Source organism: Saccopteryx leptura, chromosome 1 (assembly GCF_036850995.1).
Source record: "Saccopteryx leptura isolate mSacLep1 chromosome 1, mSacLep1_pri_phased_curated, whole genome shotgun sequence".
In the NCBI taxonomy this organism is placed as follows: Eukaryota; Metazoa; Chordata; class Mammalia; order Chiroptera; family Emballonuridae; genus Saccopteryx; species Saccopteryx leptura.
This window is the reverse complement of record NC_089503.1, coordinates 334,808,082-334,826,757: the sequence shown is the minus strand read 5'-3', so window position 1 is coordinate 334,826,757 and position 18,676 is coordinate 334,808,082. Positions and strand designations below refer to the sequence as shown.

At 40.4% G+C, this 18,676-nt stretch overlaps 1 protein-coding gene across 2 annotated transcripts in view; it reads right to left on the bottom strand.

Moving 5' to 3' along the window:
- Positions 1-16,352, bottom strand: part of MAP3K7 (mitogen-activated protein kinase kinase kinase 7) — a 70,774-nt gene extending 54,422 nt beyond the window's left edge. For both annotated transcript variants that reach the window (XM_066358865.1, XM_066358866.1), the window contains exons 1-2: positions 15,913-16,352; positions 399-509 (exon numbers count right to left, since the gene is read on the bottom strand). In XM_066358865.1, the coding sequence (XP_066214962.1) occupies positions 399-509; positions 15,913-16,032 (231 nt within the window). In that variant the 5' untranslated portion in view covers positions 16,033-16,352. The remainder of the gene's footprint in view (positions 1-398; positions 510-15,912) is intronic.
- Between the last annotated feature and the right edge of the window lie 2,324 nt (positions 16,353-18,676).

Here is an 18,676-nt window from a genome sequence, read left to right as displayed (position 1 = left end):
TAACTTCATTTGAATTTCTAAAAATATCTAGTCAAAATGAATGCATAAAATTTCCCTTCTTAATTTTAGATAATGGGAGAGAATAGCATTGCTTTTTTATTTTAAAATTTAAATTGTGTACCGTGAAAATAGAGCTGAATTACATGGATAAGATTATATTTCAATTCAGGCATAAATTCATTTAATTAAGTCCCCCTTAAAAATTTTTTAATCCCCCCTTCTCCCTAATTTTTAATCAGAATTAAGACTATGACTGAAAAAAATGTTCATATGACATTACCTTTAGTTCAAATTACTGATATTCAAATATACAGAGAAATGACAAATGAGAGACAATTTTTTTATACTTAAAATTTTGGGGTGAAAAACTACACAACAGAAATGACATCTCAACTTACCTCTACAATAAAAGCTTTTCTCTCAGATTCACTTTCTATTTGTTTAATAGCAACATCTTTTGCTCTCCACTTAGCTTTACAAACTACTCCAAAGGCTCCTCTTCCAACAACCTAAGTTAAACAAGAAAGAAAGGAAAAATTAAACAAACAAACAAACAATGAGAATCGGAGACAAATAAGTCCAGCCCAACATGTAACACTAGAGCCAATCTGAAAGAACTTTTATTAAAGTGAGGATAAATGAAATGTATTTGTTTCTTTGAACGTTTATGGTCTAGACATGTCTTCATTCTCAAGTGAACCAAAACAGCAAACAAACAAGACTTTTGGAAACAGGAAATAAATTTAAAAAGGCATGATGAATGAGAAGATAGAGAAAAAATGGTTTGGAAAAATAAAAAGCAGAAACATATAATTCATGTTTTAAGCTATCATATTTATGAAATTAAAAGTAGCTTTAAATAATTCAGTAGTGGCGAACAGTAAAAGGGAAAGGATAAAAATATAGACAAAAGGCTGGCCACTGTGAAAGATAGATGAAATGTGGCATTATGTATTAAATAGAATGCTTTGTCAAGAAAAAGAAACTGCTTATTCATGCTACAACATGAAGGAATCTCCAAAATACTATGCTAAGTGAAAGAAGCCAAATACAAGACCACAGATTGTACAATTCCATTTATATGGAATGTCCAGAGAAGGCAAATCCATAGATATACAAAGTAAATTAGTAGTTTCCCTGGGACTGAGTGAAAACTGGGATTAACTGTAAATAGGGAGGAGACCTACACCAAAGTGATAAAAGGTTTGAAAACTGAATTATGGTGATGGATGCACAACTCGGCAATGTGTTGTCCTTTCCCCTCTCTAGCCCAGGGTGCTCAGGCTCCTCCTGTTCTTTAGGTTCTTGCTCTACACCCCACCTCTCATAAGACAAAGAAACCAACACTAGTCATTTGCAATTGTCATCCAGTTGCTTTAACATAAATGAGTGCTGGCTAAACCTGTCACCATTAGAAGTACAGAAAAAGTATGTCTGGGCTCTAGAACCCAATAGACTTGAGTTGAACATTGGTTCTGTCTATCTCTTAGTTATGATACTAGTCAAGTCAATGTCTTTGAGCTTCTGTTTTCTCAACAATAAAAGGGAGATGCTTACGTTTTCCTCAGTTAATATTTACAGGGTTCCTAAGTCAAAACCAGACTTTTTCTTTAACACTACAAAAGAATAGTAAGTGCTTGGAGTTGGTTATGAACCAGTGTAACGAGATGCACTACTCATTTCTCTCACAATTAACCATGAAGAATAGCAAACAGGTCCAAACACAAACTTTAATTTTATGAAAACATTATGTAAGGTGGACAGCAATGGGGGAAGGTCATGTGAGACACCAGATCCGGGAACTTGGCTAGAACCGCCCACACCCATGCACGCCAAAAGAAACTTCCCAGGAGTCCTTTGGAAAGGAGCGACCCTCTACCAGCCAGTGAGATTTCACCAAGGAATTCCAATATATCACTCAGGCATATGACCTCACTTGGCATGATCTCTATATTATTATGTCTTCTACCTTTACCCCCGATGAATGGGACCGAATCCAGACAGCGGCGCGAGCTCATGCAGATAAGGTCCACGCCTCAAACCCTCAAATGCTGGTGGGCCCAGAGGTGGTCCCTGATACGGACCCCAACTGGAATTACCAGACGGAACAAACAGGTAGGAGACGACGAGACCAAATGATTGAATGTCTTGTAGCTGGCATGCAGGATGCAGCACAAAAGGTAGTTAACTATGACAAATTAAGGGAAATTACTCAAGGACCTGAGGAAAATCTGGCTCTCTTCTTAAATCGCCTCACTGACACTATGGTCCTCCATACTCGTTTAGACCCTCTTTCCAGTGCCGGGGCCACTGTATTAGCTACTCATTTTATTTCCCAATTGGCCCCGGACATTCGGAGGAAACTTAAAAAGGCGGAAGAGGGCCCCCAAACTCCTATCTGAGACCTGATGAACACGGCATTTAAGGTTTTTAATAGTCAAGAGCAACAGGCCAAGGCTGATTGCCGGGCCCGCATGCAACAGAAGGTAACACTCCAAACCCAGGCTCTTGTGGAAGCCCTAAGGCCGGCAGAGCAATAGGGGCAAGGCACAGAAGGTGCTCAACCTAAGTCCAGGCTGCAAAGAAGATCCTCACCAGGAGCTTGCCTTAAGTGTGGCAAGGAGGGTCACTGGTCCCAGCAGGGCTCCTGCCCACAGTTGCCCACTGAGCCCTGCCCTGACGGCAAACAGTCTGGTCAGTGGCGGAGCGATTGCCCCCTTTTGGCAGCAGGCTCATTCTCAGCGTCTCTACGTGGAGGACAAGCCACTCAGATGAGAGGCCAAGCCAGCCAGACAGGCCTACCGCTTGAACTCCTAGACATCATGGACGACTGACACGGCCTGGACTCGGAGACCCCCATCACCCTCACCAAACCCCAGAGTAATGCTGCAGGAATGGGTAAGTCCATCTCATTTCTTGTGGACACAGGAGCTGCCTTCTCTGTTTTGCCATCACACTCTGGACCTCTAGTTCCCTCACAGGTCTCGGTTATGGGAGTGGATGGGACCCCTTCCTTTCCCCTTCTTATGCCACTCCTGACATGCAGTTTTGCCTCAAGCTTGCCCCCATACAGGACTGCTGACAGTCAGAACCACTGGGCCCTACCCATCTCCAGCTCACCAAAAGGCTGGACCCTGCAGATCCCCTTATTACTCCTCTTTTTTAAATCCTTACAGGACTGCATCCGCGAAGTTTCTCAAGTCACGGTCAAACAAATGTCCCTCACGATTCCTCTCAAAGCCACCACCTTCTGATCTCCCTTCCCCACACGCCTCTAATCAGCAGAAAGTAGTCAGATGAATAAGTGGTGCCCCTAATTAACACAAAAGATCGGAATGTAAGGTGGACAGCAATGGGGGAAGGTCACGTGAGACACCAGACCTGGGAACTTGGCTAGAACCGCCCACACCCATGCACGCCAAAAGAAACTTCCCAGGAGCCCTTTGGAAAAGAGCGACTGTCTGCCAGCCAGCGAGATTTCACCACGTCATATCAATTCGCCTCCACCCTAGAGACCCTTTAAATATTCCCCACACGGGTCACCCCATGCGACTTCCCTGGCCTCTGTCCCCAGGGCCAGAGAACATCGTCAGGTAGGATGCGCTGTACTAAATAAAGCCTTTATTATTCCACACTTCGTGGCTATGCCCTTTCTTCTTCCTCGGCGGGGGAAAAATACTTTACACATTAGGTTAAGAATGTATGGATGGAGACTCTCCTTACCATTCTGTATTACTATGAAATAATAATTATGAAGTAATTTACTCTAGTCTTCAAGCATGTATTTACAAATACATCAAAACAAATGGTACTTAATAGTATTCTCGTTTCATTTTCCTATTCTCAGGAATGTCCACAGAGGGATTCCAAACATATTTGTGGATTATGCAGTTGTCACAAAAACCGTGTTAAGTACAGTATGTATTACTAATTGTGATGCACAAGTGCCACCTAGTGCTGAGATGATGGCTGCTGAGCTTTCAACTTAAAAACATAGGAACAAAATGTGGGCAAATAGGACATGATAAATTTTCTCCCTTTTGCTTAAGAAACCAATTTTTTGGAATACTCTAAAATACAAAACAGGCATATTCATGTAAAGTGAGAGCCCATGATCTTAAAAGCATTAACTCAAGTTAGCACCATAAAGCTATTTTACAAGTATAATAAATCAACAGATCTAAAAATGATTAAAAAAAAGTCCAAGATGTCCACCTAGGTTGTGCATGTAAAGCAAATTACATGATAGAAAAAATAATTGCTGTGAATTCAAAGGAGTGAGGTTAGATGTATAGAATCAATATTTAAAGAATTTAAATTTCTGTGTATTGAATGATTCGGGCCACCAATTCCAATATGTGGAGGGGAAGTTTCCCCACATCATGGGGCAATTCTTAGATACCAGTTAGGTGTCCTACAATTCAACTCAATTCTGACACTATGTACCTGAGACAGACAGCATCAGATCCCACAGGTCCCATTTTCAGGTGTGGTCCAAAAGTAACCACATCAACAAAAATAAACACAAACAAAAGACATACTTATTGCTCTCCTCAGTCATAAAATTCTGAGATTTTGAGGAGCTGTGAACTGGGAACCCTAGATGAAGACCAAATATATTAAAAACATATATTTTGGTCATCTGAAAGACCAACTATATAGTTCTTATAAATCACCATATTGCAGTATCAAAAAATGACATTTTTTTTCAAATGGCATAAATGTGTAAATATTAAGGATGAAAAAAAATACATAAAAAAACCCCTGGTCCCTGACTTTATGGGATGAAAGAGAAAGAGAGAGAAGAAATTACAGACAAAGCAGCACTACTTACATACTTTTTTAAACACTAGCCAAAGGTGAAAGCATATGATAGTGGCTAAACAACCTCCCCTTCCCCTTCTGGGACGGGTTTAGGGATTGAGGGTAGAAAGAATTTATCTCCTACTTCTCAATGAGATCCCCTGGAGGGGGCAACCTCAGAGAATATTCTTTGCCAACATGGGAAGCAACAAATGAGTAAATGGCAAGGAAGATAGAAGGTGGAGGCCCTACTCAGGTTCTCTGAAGCCCCAACAGAACATGGAAATGATACAGAAAGACTTGTGCCAAGAGAAAAGCAAGGTAACAAGAAAATTCAAGAATCTTCTGACTGCAAGAAGGAGGCTGTTGTTGGGCAGAGTTTTGGAACCTCTATCAGATGGAAGACATCTCAAATACAGGGGGTTAAATGTAGAGCTCAGCTGATCAAGAAAGCCTAAGGGGAAGGCCTAATCAGCAAGCAGGGAGAAAGGGGTAAGGCCTCCTGCTTTCAAGAGGTGAATGTGAGGTTTATGCCGAGAGAACAATAAACCCCATTTGTTATTCCTTAAACCAGTATTTCTTGAATGTCTTTGGGATATCAGAAATATAGTAGTAAATAACACAATATCCCTGATCTACACGGAACATACTTTCAATTAAAGGGAAAGGGGAAGAAGACAGTCAATAGACAAAAAGATCTGAATAAAAAAATAACAGGCCCTGGCCTGATAGCTTGGTTGGTTAGAGCATTGTCTTGATCTACAAAGGTTGTGGGTTCAATCCTTGGTCAGGGCACAAACAGAACAGATTGATGTTTCTGCCTCTCTGTCTGTCTCCTTTCTTCTCTCCCTAAAAATCAATCAATCAATCAATAAAAAAATAACATTGTAAAAAAATACCATGTAGAAAAAAACAGGGTAATATAACAAAGATTAGTGGAAACTTCAAGCAAGATAGTATGGGAAGGCCATCTGAGGTTACTAACTTAATATTTGAATGACACAAGGGACCAACTAAAGAAGTGGAAAGAATTACAAGTGGTCCCTCATCTATCCTGCAGTTTAAATTCCAGAACCCTGCCCCCTCATAGGCAAAAATCCATGAAGTAGCAACCATATATTCCATTTTATTATTTATATATATATTAAGGCTTTAAAAACCATTGCCACACTTTTATAAACCTTTCCCATACTTATTATTTCTTTTTTGTGTGGCAGAGACAGAGAGAGAGGGACAGATAGGGACAGACAGGAAGTGAGAGAGATGAGAAACATCAATTCTTCCTTGCGGTTCCTTAGTTGTTCATTGATTGCTTTCTCATATGTGCCTTGACCGGGGGCTACAACAGACCAAGTAACCCCTTGCTCGAGCCAGAGACCTTGGGTCCAAGCTGGTGAGTCTTGCTCAAACCAGATGAGCCCGTGCTCAAGCTGGCGACCTCGGGGTCTTGAACCCAGGTCCTCTATGTCCCAGTCCGACGCTCTATCCACTGCGCCACCGCCTGGTCAGGCATCCCACACACTTACTTTTCTTATTTTACCACAAAAATAATTAAAAAATAAATATATAAAAATATCTATATCTATATACCGCAAAATCCCGTGACATAGCAAAAAATCTGCAATACAGTGAGACCGTGAAAAGTGAACCGCGCTATGGTGAGAGACTACTGTAATGTAAAGGTCCTAAGGGGAGGAAAAAACCCTCATTCCCTATTTGACCATATTTGAACATAACATCATCTATAGGCTGGGTGCTATCCTCAAGACATAGGAGTAAACAAATCAAAATCTTTGCATTTACTACTTATATTCTCATGAAGGGAGACAAATGAAAAAACAGGATATATAAGAAAAATGTATAATTTTTAGAAAAGCAGAATGTATGTGTTTTTGTGTACACACATATGCAACCCCTGCCCCAATTTTAAACAGTGCAGTCCTACAAGGGCTCACTGAGAGAAAGGACATTTCAGTGATGACCCAGAGAAAGAGTGTTCATTCAGTGTGGGCAGTGTGTAGTGGGTGAAGAGTGAAGCAAAATAAGGCTGGAGAGATAGGCAGTCTAGATCCTCAATGGCTCTCTGCACCATAAAAAGGAGTCTGAATTTCAGTCTAAGTGCAATCAGAGGAATTGAAGGAGAAAAGATGTGACAGGATTTCACATTTTAAAAATCATTCTAGCCTGACCTGTGGGGGTACAGCAGATAAAGCATCAACCTGCAATGTTGAGGTTGCCAGTTCAAAACCCCAGGCTTGCACTGCTCAAGGCATATATGGGAGTTGATGCTTCCTGCTCCTCCCCTCTTTTCTCTCTCTTTCCCCTCTCTAAAATGAATAAAAACAAAATCTGAAAAAAAAAAAAATTCTAGCCTTTTTTTTTTTGGTATTTTTCTGAAGTGAGAAGCGGGGAGGCAGAGAGACAGACTCCCGCATGCGCCCGACTTGAGATCCACCTGGCATGCCCACTAGAGGGCAATAGTCTGCTCATCTGGGCCTTTGCTCCATTGCAACCAGAGCCATCTAGCACCTGAGGCAGAGGCCATGGAGCCATTCTCAGCACCCAGGCCAACTTAGCTCCAATGGAGCCCTGGCTGCAGAAGAGAAGAGAGAGACAATGAGAAAGGAAAGGGGGAAGAGTGGAGAAGCAGATGGGCGCTTCTCCTGTGTGCCCTGGCCAGGAATCAAACCCAGGACTTCCACACACTGGGCTGACGCTCTTTTGCTGAGCCAACTGGCCAGAGCCATTCTAGCCTTTTTGTGTGTGTGACAGAGAGAGGGACAGATAGGGACAGACAGGCAGAAGAGAAATAGATGAGAAGCATCAATTCTTCACTGTGCCACCTCAGTTGTTCATTGATTGCTTTCTCATATGTGCCTTGACCAGGGGTCTACAGCAGAGCAAGTGACCCCTTACTCAAGCCAGCCACCATGGGATTATATCTGTGATCCCACGTTCAAGACAGCAAACCTGCGTTCAAGCCGGTGACCTCGGGGTTTTGAATCTGGGCCCTCTGCATCCCAGTCTGATGCTCTATCCATTGCACCACCACCTGGTCAGGCCATTCTAGCTCTTATGTAAAGAATGGATTGGAGGGGTGCTAGAGTATAAATGGAGAGACCAGGTAGGAGGGCTAATTAAAACAGCAGCTCAAGCAAGATAGAATAGCTGTGAGGACAAGATTGATGGTAGTGCAGAAAAATGGGCATGTCTGGGATATGTTTTATAGGCAAAGTCAAAAGAACCTGCTGATTGTTTGGAGACAGAATTGGTGGAGAGAAAGATATAATTAGCCAACAGTTTAATGAAGGATAAGAAACAATCAGACAAGCAAGAGTTTTAAAAAATAACATAGTTCTGTTTTAGTCATACAGAGTTTAAGATGTCTATTAGCTGGTAGAAACATCACGAAAAAAAGTGGAAACAGGAGTCAAAAAGAAGTCAGGCAGGAGATAAGAACTTAGGAGAGTCAGCAGCACAATTTAGTTGGTATTCTAGTCTATCAATTGGATGAGGTCACCAAAAAATAACACGTAAATATTGTGCCCCAGAACTGAGCCTGGAAGAACTTCATTTTAAACACAAACAGAGGAGAAAGAACCAGCAAAGAGTCAGGAGGCAGGCAAACCAAGAGAATGTCACAAGAAGCCAAGAAACCAGATATAAAAATAGCAACAGCATTCAGCCAATGGCTCTCAAAGCCTGATCTCTGGTTCAGAAGCATCAGTATCACCTGGAAATCTGTGAGAAATAGAAAATCTCAGTTCCAATCCCAAATTATTGTTGGGTTGGGCCAAACAATCTGTGTTTAACCAAGCTCTTCAGGTGATTTTAATGTTTGAGAACAGCTGTATTAGGTTATATTAAAAACATAGTAACAGTGAGACACGATACTTCAGTGGAAACCATCACACATATTGATGCAGAGGCCATGTTGTTGATATTATTTATGGGAATTCTGCAGTGCACTGAGATGCCATCTTGGGCAGGAAGAAAGAAAAAGAATTCTTGTGAGCAAACCAATGTTTTTCTTGAGCACATAATAGATCAATAGAAATGAATGGCACAGACAGCAAACTGACACACAAGGGCAACTGAGGTAAATAATGGAAATCCTAAAGTCAAGCTACAAAACTCTGAAAGGAAGTTACTTTTTATCTACTACCAAATTTCTAGTTCAAGTTCACAAATCAAATATGCTTTCCAGATTGCATTCATATATGAATAATACAAGTTTCTTTGGTAAGTTTTCCTAACAATTATTTTGAACAACTTTCTCCAAGGATCAATTTTCACCAAGAGTGTGAAAAAGGGCTCACATCCAAATAACAAGTTATCTCCCCCATCACACACATCCAACTAAAACGGTGAACCTAGCCCGGCTGTGGTAATGCAGTGGATGAAGTGCTGACCTGGGATGCTGAGGTAGCTGCTAGGAGACCCTGGGCTTGTCCGGTCAGAGCACATGTTAGAAGCAACTGCGAGTTGATGCTTCCTGCTCCCACCTACCCCGCCTTTCTCCCTCCTTTCTCTAAAATCAATAAATAAAATCCTTAAAAAAAGTAAATAAATATAAAATGGCGAACCTAAGAATAATATTTCAGATAATTGTCACAATCCCTCATCTGTAAAAATAGAAGAAAAGAGGAATTCAAAGAGGGCTTTGGTTTTAAAGAAGTCAATTTAGAAATATTTTCTTATAAATTTATGTTTTCTTTTTTTTTTTTCTCTCTCTCTCTCTCTCTCTCTTTCTTTTTTTTGTGAGACAGAGTCAGAGAGAGGGACAGATAGGGACAGATGGGCAGGAATGGAGAGAGATGAGAAGCATCAAGTCTTCATTGCAGTTCCTTCAGTTGTTCATTGATTGCTTTCTCATATGTGCCTTGACCGGGGGGGTACAGCAGAGCAAGTGACCCCTTGCTCAAGCCAGTAACCTGGGGCTCAAACCAGTGACCTTTAGGCTCAAGCCAGCAGCCATGGGGTCATGTCTATGATCCCACGCTCAAGCCAGTAACCCCACACTCAAGCTGGTGAGCCCGCACTCAAGCCAGATGGGTCCACGCTCCAGCAGGTGACCTCAGGGTTTTGAACCTAAGTCCTCCACCTCCCAGTCCGATGCTCTATCCACTGCACCACCACCTGGTCAGGCAAATGTTTTCTAAATTAAAATGTTCTTAGATCAATTCTTTTACGATACGTATCTCCACTACTCCCCCACTCGCCATGGTTAATTTCCTCTTGGTTTTGGGTCCACAACTTTAATCTCATATAGTAGTAAAGCAGATTTAAATTTAATTTAATAAAAAATGTAACACAATTTTAAGAAATGGTGCATATAATATTTTCACGCAATTAGTATTAAAAGAAACAAAAATCAAAATCAGAATTTTGGGTGTATGTGTGTGAAGAAAGCAACTCCTTAAAAAACTGATTCCTTAGGATGGAAGACTACTCCTTTCCTTCATCCAAATCAGGTTATTAAAAACAAAAACACCTAAACAAAACTAAATGGAAAGGGATGTATGCCCTTGTGCTTTTAATTTACTATGACATAATTCTTTTTTTTACTTTTATTCTTTAATTGAATTGGGGTGACATTGATTAATAAAATTATATAGGTTTTAGCTATATATTTCATTAATCATCTGTATACTGTATGGTGTGTTCATCTCCCCAAGCCAAGTCTCTCTCTATCACCATTTATCCCCCTCTAGCCTTCCCCACCTCTCCCATTCCTCTTTCCCTCCTGTAATCACCACACTTGAAATAATTCTTCTTCATTGTCCCCAATTTATGTTATTTTTAGTTCAGTGACTATAGCTATCAGTTTGGTTTGGCGCTGTTCTATGAACTAAGTGAATGAACCTTGGCTACGCTGCCATTAGGCTGGCTAGAAATTTGGAACATGATAGAACAGGCATATATCTTACATTTATTAGTTAGAACTTGGAGCCTCCAACTATTTCAGAACTTCAAAATCTATTAATAAACTGTGGCAGAGTAGAACTGCCATCTGCTGACAAGACAGACTTGATAACACAAAAGATTAAAACTTTCTTTTGAATTTTTTCATTCAGTCTTTTTAAGCCTGCCATAAGACATCTGGGCCATTGAATAGGCCTTTTTTTCAAATAATATACTCGTATCATCTTTTAAGCTATACATGCACAATATAAAAGTTATCACTGGGCTACCTCTTCACTGTGATGACAGTTCCACATCTGCTGAAACCAATGATCACTACGTTTCACATAGAAAAGCTTATTAATAATCTTGAATATCCATAGTTAAATACTGACTAACAAACCTATGGACTCACTTTATTCAGGCCACTATGAATTAGGTTTTTCTTATTATCAGTTGCTGACATACTCATAACCTACAACTATAAAATGCACATCATTTTCAAAATTCTATATATATTTCCCTTTAAAACAAAGCTTTACATACTTGAGGTCAACACTAAGTCTTCCTTTTAAAAAGCACCCATGTCACATATGGTCTATTTAGCATTTTAGTAAAGGCCTATTGATACCTGGCTCACAGCACCTGACCCCTGCTAAACAAAAGTATTTGCTAGGTATAACACAGACTGTTATAGAGTCGACAATTACAAGGATCAGATTTAATTTCTAGTATAAATGCTGCTTTAGCCAAATCACTAACTAATCTTAACCTCTGATTTTATCACATGTAATATAACAAGCATTAAATGTTCATGATTATGCTGTCATAACTTCATTTACTCATTCAACTTCTAGGTGTTAGGTATTCGAGTTACAAGTGTCAATAAGGCATATTACATTTTGCTGGGGAATACACAATTTTGGTTACTGGTAAGTACCACAAGGATGAATAGAAGTGACCTAGGTTGCTCAGGTAAGCTTCTCTCATTTGAGGTAGGACTTGAATGGTGAGAAGGAGCCAGCTGTGAAGTTCTGGAAGAACATTCATCCTAGGCAGAGAAACAACTGCAAAGAATTCATCTTAGTGCCTTTCCCATTCCACACTACTTATTTTATTCAAAATCTAGTTTCAAACTCTTTTCCACTCAATGGAGCCTCATGTGATTAAACCTACTTTCAAAGTATAGCTTAAGTGCTCAATTAACATTATATTCAAAGCTTTAAATTTGTGGTCCTAAAAATGCAATTTTTTTCTCTTTTAAAAAAATTTTTTTATTGACTGATTTTATATATATATATATAGAGAGAGAAAGAGACAAAGAAAAGCATCAGTCTGTTCCTGTATGTGCCCTGATTGAGGCTCAAACCCACAACCTTTGTGTATTGGGACGATGCTTAACCAACCGAGCTATCTGGCCAGGGCTAAAAATGTAATTCTTATTTATTTATTTACTTACTTATTTCAGTGTGCGGATGTGTGTGCGCGTGAGAGAGAGAGAGAGAGAGAGAGAGAGAGAGAGAGAGAGAGAGAGAGAGAGGGGGAGGAGAGAGAGAGAGAAGGGGGATGGAGAAATGTGAAGCATCAACTCCTAGTCACAGCACCAGGGGGCTCCAGCTGAACCAGTGACCCCTTGCTCAAGCCAGTGACCTTGGGCTTCAAACCAGCAACCTTTGGGATCAAGCTAGCGACCATGGGACCATGTCAATGATCCCATGCACAAGTCAGCGACCTCATACTCAAGCTGGTGAGTCTGTGCTTAATCCGGATGAGCCTGTGTTCAAGCTGGGCAACCTCAGGGTTTCAAACCTGGGACTTCAATGTCCCAGGTTGATGCTCAGTACACGGTACCACCACTGGTAAGGCATAAAAATGTAATTTTTAATTGTTCTGTGTTTATTCTAGTCTCACAAGTCAACATTTTTAAAATGTTTATTTTATTGGTTTTAGAGAGAGAGGAAGGGAGAAAGAGAGAGACAGGAACATCAATCTGTTCCTGTATGTGTCCTGACTGGGGATCGAACTGGTAACCTCTGCACTTTGGAACTATGCTCTAACCAACTGAGCTACCCAGCCAGGGCCACAAGTCAATATTTTTAAGGAAAGCATTCTAGAATTCTTCTACTCATTTTCCTCAGCACCTTAGAAGTACTGTGCAGGGAGAAGAATGTTTATTAAGGGCTCAGGACCAATTATTATAAAGGAAATCAGTATTTTTGTTTCCTCGTCCTCAAAATAAGGTTTCATTATAGAGTAGTTTAGAGAGAACTAAAGAAACATTGTAAATCTACCGTAAGAACAACTGACTCAGGAGTGAGAAATCTCAAATTCCACTCCCAACTCTACCATTTAGTTAGGCATAAGGCTTCTAACAAATAAAACTCATTGATCAGTATCTATAAAATGGGGATATCACTTGCCCTGTCTAACCGGGATTAGCTGGTTTAACTACATTCCATGGGAGATCCCCATCACTGCCCTTAAAGCTCATTGTAGAAACAGAGCATAAATACTAGAAACAATAAATGTGTTTTTATTTTAGAATTGGAAGATAACTTAAAAATTATCTTGTTCAATCCTTTATTTCACATGAGAAATCAAGAGACCCCCCAAAATGAGGTGACTTGTTCAAAATTAGAAATACGTTATTGCTGCATCAGTGTGACATCTAAATTTTTTAAATACCCAGCTCAGTATACCACAATGCCTTTACCACTTGTGGCAAGCTCGTTCCCAAAGTACCTACCTTACAACTTATTCTAACATTTTCCACACATAAATCCAGAAGGTAAAAACTAAATGACTTAAAAGAAAGAAGTACCTATGTAGACTTCTAAGGCTAAAACCTTTTCTAATTTGGTATCAGAATTGAATTGAGATGCCACACTGCTGTTACTGAGTCACAATATCAGGAATGCAAGGGTTAAAAAAATCAGCTAATGCCTCAAACATGTGCATCTACTAAATGGTTGCATATCTGCCCTGTGGTTGGAATGTTTTTCTTATATAGTCTCTAATTGAATCGATATAATGTTGATTTAGTGTTATTTGATTAATACAGAATATGATTTTCTTTTACTTATAGAAATATATATACATGTTCATATAAAATATTGAAAGCAATGTAAATACTTTTTGTTTCTGGTCTTTTTGTTCTTTTATTCATGATTTTAACCTATTAAAAAACTAAATGACTGCCTAATATTAGAAATTTTTATTTAGAAACAAAACTCTACTTCTCACCACTGTCCTAAATATACCAAAGAAAGGTTGAAACATTATCTAAACAAAAAGAGGGGTCTTTGGAAACTTAAAAACCTATCAGAAGTTAAATGACTTTGGGGGAAGAGCAATAAAATGTCTCCTTAGTAACTTTCATTCCTCCAAGAAGCAAGAATGTAAAATGCTTTAGAAAGTAGTGTGTAAAAACTAAGGTTGTAAGGATCAAATGATGTAAGTATGTGAAAGCATCTGGTAGACCATGAAGTACAAGTTATTATTATATAACAATTTGTAGTCTACAAGCATGACAGTTTGCCACAGAGTAGACATAAATGCTTATTTAAAAACTGCAATTCTTTTATACTGACTCACTGAGTTTTTATTCTTAAAAAAGAAAGAATGTTAACCAGAAAAATTAGATCAACTATCCACTTCTGAAAAAGGAATTTATTATAGCCCCAATAGAAAGAAGAAGAAGAAAAAAAAGCCACCTACACAGGAAAAAATTCCCCTCTCTTTTCAAAATACAGGTCCTTCTTTTAGCCATGTGACCTTAAAGCAGGTCACTTCCTCTCTGAAAGTTTCCTAGTAATATGTGTCAGACACTGAGTTTGGGGTTTTGCATATTGCCTAACAGGATCTGTTATACAGATAAAATAAAATTACCCTTATTGTATAGTTAAGGAAACTAAAGCTGAAAGGGGTTATCAAACTTGCTCCAAATCACACAGCTATTAAGTGGCATAGCAGATATATGATATATTGGATCTTTCTCTAACTCCAAAGGCTCCGCTCTTCCTACTTACACTATCTTGTAAAATAGGGTTGTTTTCAGTGATTTCTAAGATTACTTTACAAAATAAAAATTATTATGTAATCCATTATTCTTCAGAACATGCACAGAAAAAAAAACTTATTTGTTAAGTGATAATTATCTCACTACTTTTAGCTTGCCAGTACCTAAAAATAATTGTGGATTTTTAAAGAAGTCCTAACTGAGTTTATGATACAGGACATACAGGGTTCTTCATGGTATATGCAATGCAAAGTACTTAATAATTTTGAAAATGATGAATAAATAATAACTGATTGATACTACTTTCAACCAAAGTTTTAATACTATACAAAGTGATTCTTTAAATTATATGTACACAGTTTTTACCTTTCTAAATGCTATGGTCCTTAGAACCAATCTACTCTGTGAATCTGAAAAGGAGCAATGTACTAAACACGCATGATTTCCTTGCTCTAAACTAACTTAAATTACTACAGACCAGAGAATGGATTCGGGTTTTCTAAAGCGATTTCTGGTCTGTTGTTATATTCCAGTTGTCACGGAAGTCATTCGTTATCTCTTCAGAATATGAAACTTGAAACAGCTTTTCGTCGTAACCAGTCTACACTCTACTAATATTGAAATTCATTTAATTAGCCCAGCTGGAGGCAGAACATTTAATATTATGACTACTGCTCTGTAGTAAAGGCGAAACAAACCGACCATATTCGGGGAAACGCTGTTATATACGATGATGTATTAATTTACCTAGCATGTACCGAGCACACATTAGGTTCCAGGAAGAGAGAGATGTCGATCCTCACAGCACAATCCGTTGCCCTTAAGGACGCCGCGCCTCAGTGAACAAACCTCCAAAACGGCTACGGTCTTTGACGAATTCACTACTCACAGAGAAGGGAACTGGTGGGCCACCTTGTCTCACCAGTATTCCTTCCTGTTGATGACCCAAACCAGATACACGAGTGTCAAATCCAACTCAAGAATGTTAAGTGAGGCAAAAAGAGAGACACCTCGGAGCAGCTGAAGGCGGAGAGTTCCGTCTACACCCGGTCTCAGCAGGGCGTCGGGGACTCCCGTGTGAACCCCGGGGCCCCAGAATCCCACCGGCCGACAGGCGCCCTCAGAGTTGGGACCAGGAGGAGGCGGGACAGGCCGGGACCCGCACATCCGTGCCGGGCTTCGCTCACCTCTTCCACCTCGATCTCCTTGTAGTCGATCTCTTCAAAGTTGAGGACTTGGGAGGGGGCTTCGATCATGTCACTGGCCGAAGACGAGGAGGAGGAGGAAGCGGCGGAGGTTGTAGACATGATCCCTCGTGGAGCCCGGGTGGCCCGGGGAGGCTGCCGCCCGGACACTCCGGGGGAGACCCGCGCCCACCCGCCTCCGGACCGACCTTCAGTCTGGAGCCACGGCGATGCGTGGAGGAGGCAGGGCAGCGGCCACAGCCGAGTCCCCGCTCCGGCTGGGCTGCGCCTTCCGCCGCCGGGCCCCGCCCACTGTACTTCCGATTCCGGCCTGAAATCGGAAACAGGAGGAGGGCCTTGAGCTCAAGGGAAGGGAGGGGAGAATTTGGTAACTGAGACTGAGTAAGGAAGGACAGTTTGGGGGAGGTGGGGGAGGGTAAGAGGCTAACTCGGATCTGTGGAACAAATTTCGCGAGATCTTTGTTCAAGTGCTTCAGCAACCGGATGATACCGCGAGAGCTGACCCTCTGACGTACTTAAAATGCGCGAACGGAAGTCGCGCAGAGCACGTTGGAATGCCATTGCGGTTGGTCCTTTAGGAACCCGCGGGAAAGATGAAAGCTATGGTTTCAAATCTGCTTCGTGTGCTATGTATGGACCCATTTCCGTTTCTTTTAGTGACCTGCAGCATTCGGTGGTAGTGTTGGGCTTTTTGTCTGGGCGCTTACTTTTTAGATTCACCGCTAAACTAAGCTCAACTATTTTCTTAAGCCTTTGAAACGTTTCCCTCAATGTGATGTATAGAAGGAAGCAGTTGTACTGTTACTTTGAGTAAGTCCATGACTATGAAGAATTCTAAAGAAAAGTACCCTATACAGTGGTACCTTGAGATACCAACAGACCAACATAAGTTTGTGTTTTTTTTTTTTTAAGATACGAGCTGCGACTTGGTCCGTATTTTTGTTTGAGATCCGAGGGAAATTCTGAGATACCAGTCGTGATTCGGGAAGCTGCTGCTAGTTGGCGCGTTGGCGCACGGTCTGGTATTGGCAGTTTGATATACTAATTGCCTGACTTATGAGCTTGGTTACAGAATGAATTAAATTAGAATCTTAAGGTACCACTGTATATAGAGCGAGTCAGAGCATGTGTGGTAAGGTACGGAAGAATTGCAAAAATTAATATTAATATTTTAGAAGGAAGAGTCAGGTTTCTTTCCCCCTCTTTTTTGTGGAAAAATGAAGGAGAAGAATGTGGGAGCTTCCTGGCTTACAAGGACATACTCTGTACTGAGATAAGAAACCCCTTTTACTAAGAGGCTTAAAAGGCATTTTATGATTTAGGCCAAGCATTCAGAGAGTTTTTTTGTAAATATAATTTCTACACTTGTGCATGATTTATACCAGCTCAAGATGGCCGATCACATTCATGCTTAGGAAGGGCTATTATATTGTAAGTAGAGAGGTTCTTTTTTTTTATTATTAATTCTAATGGGGTGACATTGATAAATCAGGGTACATATGTTCAGAGAGAACATCAGGTTATTTTGACATTTGATTATGCCGCATTCCTATCATCCAAAGTCAAATTGTCTTCCGTCACCTTCTAACTGGTTTTCTTTGTGCCCCTCCCCTCTCCCAATTCCCTCCCTCTCCTCCCCCCACCCCGTAACCACCACCCTCTCGTCCATGTCTCTGAGTCTCATTTTTATATCCCACCTATGGACGGAATCATATAGTTATTATTTTTTTCTGATTTACTTATTTTGCTCAGTATAAGGTCCATCCATGTTGTTGTAAATGATCTGATGTCATCATTTTTTATGGCTGAGTAGTATTCCATAGTATATATGTACCAAAGCTTTTTAATCCACTCGTCCACTGACGGACACTTGGGCTGTTTCCAGATCTTCGCTATTGTGAACAATGCTGCCATAAACATGGGGGTGCATTTCTTCTTTTGAAACAGTGCTATGGTGTTCTTGGGGTATATTCCTAAAAGTGGGATTGCTGGGTCAAAAGGCAGAGGTTTTTGTACTAGGTTTTGAATGGAACGAGGAAGGGGAGTTGGACACCCTCTCTTCCCACACCTGTGAGAAAGAAGGTAAACAGCTAGCCAGGAATACGGGAGAAGGAAGAAAGATTTAAGCAGCCCTTTCCTCTCCCCTTTCTTTCTCCTTAATGGGAGATTTACAAACGCTTATCCTCTGACATCATGTAAGCCCCCTCTCATTCTGAAATCGTGTGATTGATGTATGTACCTCTAGACAAAGGTACAAGACCACTCCCCCTCCTTTCCCCCCCAACCTGTATGTGATCAAGTGTATATAACTAACCTCAAAGCTATAGTCAATGCTACACGATTTGGGTTAGCTATACCCCGTGTAAGGCATATACAGCCAGCTTAGTAATAAATCTCCTCTTAAAAACTCTTCTGTATCCTGCCTTGGTGTCTCTACATAACCCGTGGAATTAAGGTACGATACTTTACAACACATGTAACCTGAATAACAACATGTAGGCTGAATGTTCAAGGATCAGAAGTTAATATTAAGTAAGGTAGGTATTTATAATTTGACATAGTTTATTGTGTTCAACTGAAGTTATGGGTTGCATTATAAGATGACCAATTGTCTTCCTTCGGGGAGAATAGTCCTTTTGTAAGTTCTGTTCTCCCTTGAAAAGTGTCCTCCTACATGTCCTCTTTTTGATATTGGAAATCCTCTTTTTGATATTGGAAGACTGATCTGTAAATGTCTGTATTTGAT